At 43.7% G+C, this 3,451-nt stretch overlaps 1 protein-coding gene across 1 annotated transcript; it reads right to left on the bottom strand.

Annotated features, from left to right (window-relative positions):
* Positions 1-341: 341 nt before the first annotated feature.
* LOC123180052 (uncharacterized) lies at positions 342-2,698 on the bottom strand. The gene is made up of 8 exons (XM_044592010.1): positions 2,520-2,698; positions 1,846-2,019; positions 1,621-1,755; positions 1,434-1,512; positions 1,168-1,236; positions 1,003-1,078; positions 881-925; positions 342-755 (listed from the first exon to the last, which is right to left on the bottom strand). Exons 2-8 carry the CDS (start codon positions 2,008-2,010, stop codon positions 608-610), a joined length of 717 nt encoding a protein of 238 aa, XP_044447945.1. The 5' UTR covers positions 2,011-2,019; positions 2,520-2,698; the 3' UTR covers positions 342-607.
* Positions 2,699-3,451: the final 753 nt, after the last annotated feature.

Raw genomic sequence — 3,451 nt, 5'->3', positions numbered from 1 at the left:
TTCCTATGTGTAATTGCATGAACGATGTAAACAAAGCTATCCATGATGGGCTTCCGGCCACACGTGTGCGTTTTTCTTCTTTCAAAATGAATTGCAGAGACCTACCCTTATCTAAATAATTCAATTTTTTAAAGTTACGCGTTATATCCATCTGATGTGGAAATAAAAGTCAATAGTTGATACTAGTCTGAAATTCAACGAAGTTCTCCTTTCTGAAATTATCTTAAAAATCAAGAAGATGAGAGTAGAATACATCATCTTATCTTTACTAATCATCATTTCCCCTTACTGATTACTATCTACAATTGTTAGTAGTTAACTGTTCATGTGTCATTACTTGATTTCTCATCAGAATCACTATTTTTTTTAAGCTCATGACTTCAATGATTTGATTGAATCAAATTTAAAAAAAATGTTGGGTACAGATATTGTTTGCTCCCCTATAAAGATACAAGTGCTCAGCTGGGGCAGCTACAAACAAGATTCTTTCCTGTCTCACAAAGACTTGGTGAATGGCAAGAAGTGCCAACTTGTCCACAGGAAAGAAGATTTCCGCGCAATCATGGCGAACTCCACGGTCACAAGCATGATGCCATGGCAGTGGCCTCTAAAATTTGGGTCTGGTGTTCTGCTTTTGAATCGGCCTGTTCGGACCAGTTGGTTTGGTGATGGTTATCGTTGAATTAGGTCGATGAATTGTCGTCGTCCTCGATGTCTGTTCACTAGGAAAGGTCAGCCTTGCTGGCTGTGATGACCTGTAAATTCAGAGCCAAGGTTTACAATGTGAAAGGTAAAAACTGCAAGGGATTTAAGGAACACAATATAGGTGAAATTTGCGGCAAAATTGTGTAATATGAGAGCGCATTGCTGTGTGACAAACCTCGCAAAAGTGTTCCTTTGGATAGCAGCTTGCATTTTCGCCCGGCTGTTACAGAAATAGTGTGTTAAACAATAATTTGAGAAGCGTTCATTTAGGGTCATCATTCCAAGAGTGATAGTTACCTGTCAACCTCCATCCTTGCCTTTTTCAATATAGGGCTCTTGTAGCTGGAGTTGGATAGGCTGCTGGATCCACTTCCTGTCAAGGTTTGCATCTTATCAGAAACTGGAAAAGTGGAAAGTGTAGCATACTACGGGCGAGAATACAGCAGAGGGACAGGAAATCACCTCCCCAAAAACTTCTTTTGCTGTTGGGTGGGATCTTCGTACAAACTTTAATTTGTTTGCTTTGTTTCGCTGGATAAAAAAGGGACAGAAAGTAATATTGCACATGAGTCATACTGATCGTGAATCATAAACCAGGCTGTCAGAAAAAGAACTAGATGTTACATTTCTTTCTAAACCATTGTTTTTTAGTTGCTATAAGTTGAAGTTATAGAAAATAAAAGTTGGTACGTTATAGGTGTCATGCCATACCCAACCGATCTACTTACCAGCGTTTGCTGCTTGATATTTGTTTTTCAGCCCTGCCGACATTCTTGCTTCAACTTGCTTTTGCTTTTCTGTTCTTGCCTGAAAACGTATTATATAGGGTCAAATTATTTCAAGAATGAAGGCAACATAAATTTTAACGAAACAGACAGCAAGAAGAGCAAACAACTAGAGAATCTTTTACTGTACCTCAAAGAGTTTCTTCCATTTGTAACGCACTCCGTTCTCCTTCATCCTCTTGATGGCAAGGTTCATATTATCCTCACCAAACTCCCGCTGGAAGAATCTCTTCCACAGCACATCGGTAACGTCGGTAAGGTCCGCCTGTCGGGGTAGAAGAGTAGAAATCAGAAACACATCCTGATAGATCTGCAAATAAGTGAAGATGAATTGCTCCGCGAGAAGCAAGCATACATGTGTGCAGCTCTCTATGTGGGTCAGCTGCTCCAAGGTGCAGTGGGGCAGGATTCTCTTGAGCAGCTCCTCAGCCACGATGTCCACGCTGTTGAGGGTCCTGAGGTTGTCGACGGCGCTCCGGATGCATAGGTCCAGAAGACGAGGTTTCCTTCCAGGCTCCATCTTTTCCTCCTACCAGAAAGAACAACTCAATGCTTATCACAGAAATCACGTGTACAGAATCCTGTGGTAATAAAAACTAAACAGAGCATTCCACTAACAACGCGCTGCTATTTCCTGACAATAGGCCGACATGATAGGTTGCAAATCAAAAATCCTCTCTTGTTTGACAGAACAGCAAATCATCTCTCCAGAGAAACCCGTCAGGCCAATCCTGAAATTCGATGAACAGACACCCTAATCGCTCCGTTAAACTACATACTTTTTTCGGAAACGTCCGTTAAACTATAATTGCTCAAGCGAAGGGGCAATCTTTACAGCAAGATTCGGCCTACAACTGGAAAGGAAGGAGAAGGAAGAAATCTAAACAGAAAATTCGCCAGATCAAGGAGCGGCTAGAGCTACCTTCCTTGGAAGAATCAAGGAGGTTATCTGAACAGAAACTCGCCAAATCGAGGGGCGACAAGAACTACTTTCCTCGGAAGACTACCTAACTGTGTACGGGGGCTCACCAGGCGAGAAGGGCCCCGGACGGCGGCAACTCGGGCGGCGAGGCGGCCTGCGACGGGCGTCCCCGTCCCTGCTCCGGCGCCTGCTGAGCTCGGCTTCGATCGAGGGAAGGAATAATCTGGGATCCAGGCTATATCGGGGAGCAATAAAAAGAGAAAAGAACGCGTCACCGTTCTGCAGTGGGAGTCGGGGAAAGGGGACCGCGGCCCGGTCGGATCCGGAGCCGTTAATCGGCTGCCACGTGTCCGGGGTCGCGGCCGTCCGATCTGTTAACGTCATTAATGTTGAAGACGGCTTCCAGTGCTTTCCATTTCCGTTATCATTTGTATCTTTCCTTTTTCTCCTAGCTCGAGGACTCGAGGTGATCCGTGAGAGCTTCACGGCCATGTTTTTCTTCGAGGAAATTTTTGATCTACTCCCTCCGTTCCTAAATGTAAGTCTTTGTAGAGATTTCACTAAATGGACTACATACGGAGCAAAATGAATGAATCTAAACTTAAAATGCATCTATATACATCCGTATGTGGTTTATAATGGAATCTCTACAAAGACTTACATTTAGGAACGGAGGGAGTAAAAGCCTTTTTGACACTAGTGTAGTGTAAAAGACGCTCTTATATTATAGGACGGAGAGAATACTTATCATGGTATGGCAGTATGAAAACACACAAATAATAAAAAAGAAGTATTCATGTCCGTAGACCATTTAGCGACGACTACAAGCGTGATTTTGTCATCACCCTCCCTCATCGGAGCCGGGCCTGTTGTAGTAGACAGTCGAAAAGTCGTCGTGCTAAGGCCCAGCGCATCAGAACAAGAACTGTTGCCGACGAAGAGAAGTATAGATCGAGGGTCCAACCTGCAGACACACGAAGGAAGACTGGATCGAAACATATCCACCGAAGACCGGCTTCGACTGAATCCCACGAGATCT

Source organism: Triticum aestivum, chromosome 1D (assembly GCF_018294505.1).
Source record: "Triticum aestivum cultivar Chinese Spring chromosome 1D, IWGSC CS RefSeq v2.1, whole genome shotgun sequence".
NCBI classification, from domain to species: domain Eukaryota; kingdom Viridiplantae; phylum Streptophyta; class Magnoliopsida; order Poales; family Poaceae; genus Triticum; species Triticum aestivum.
The sequence above is the reverse complement of the archived record's forward strand: the minus strand, read 5'-3'. Positions and strand labels throughout refer to the sequence as shown.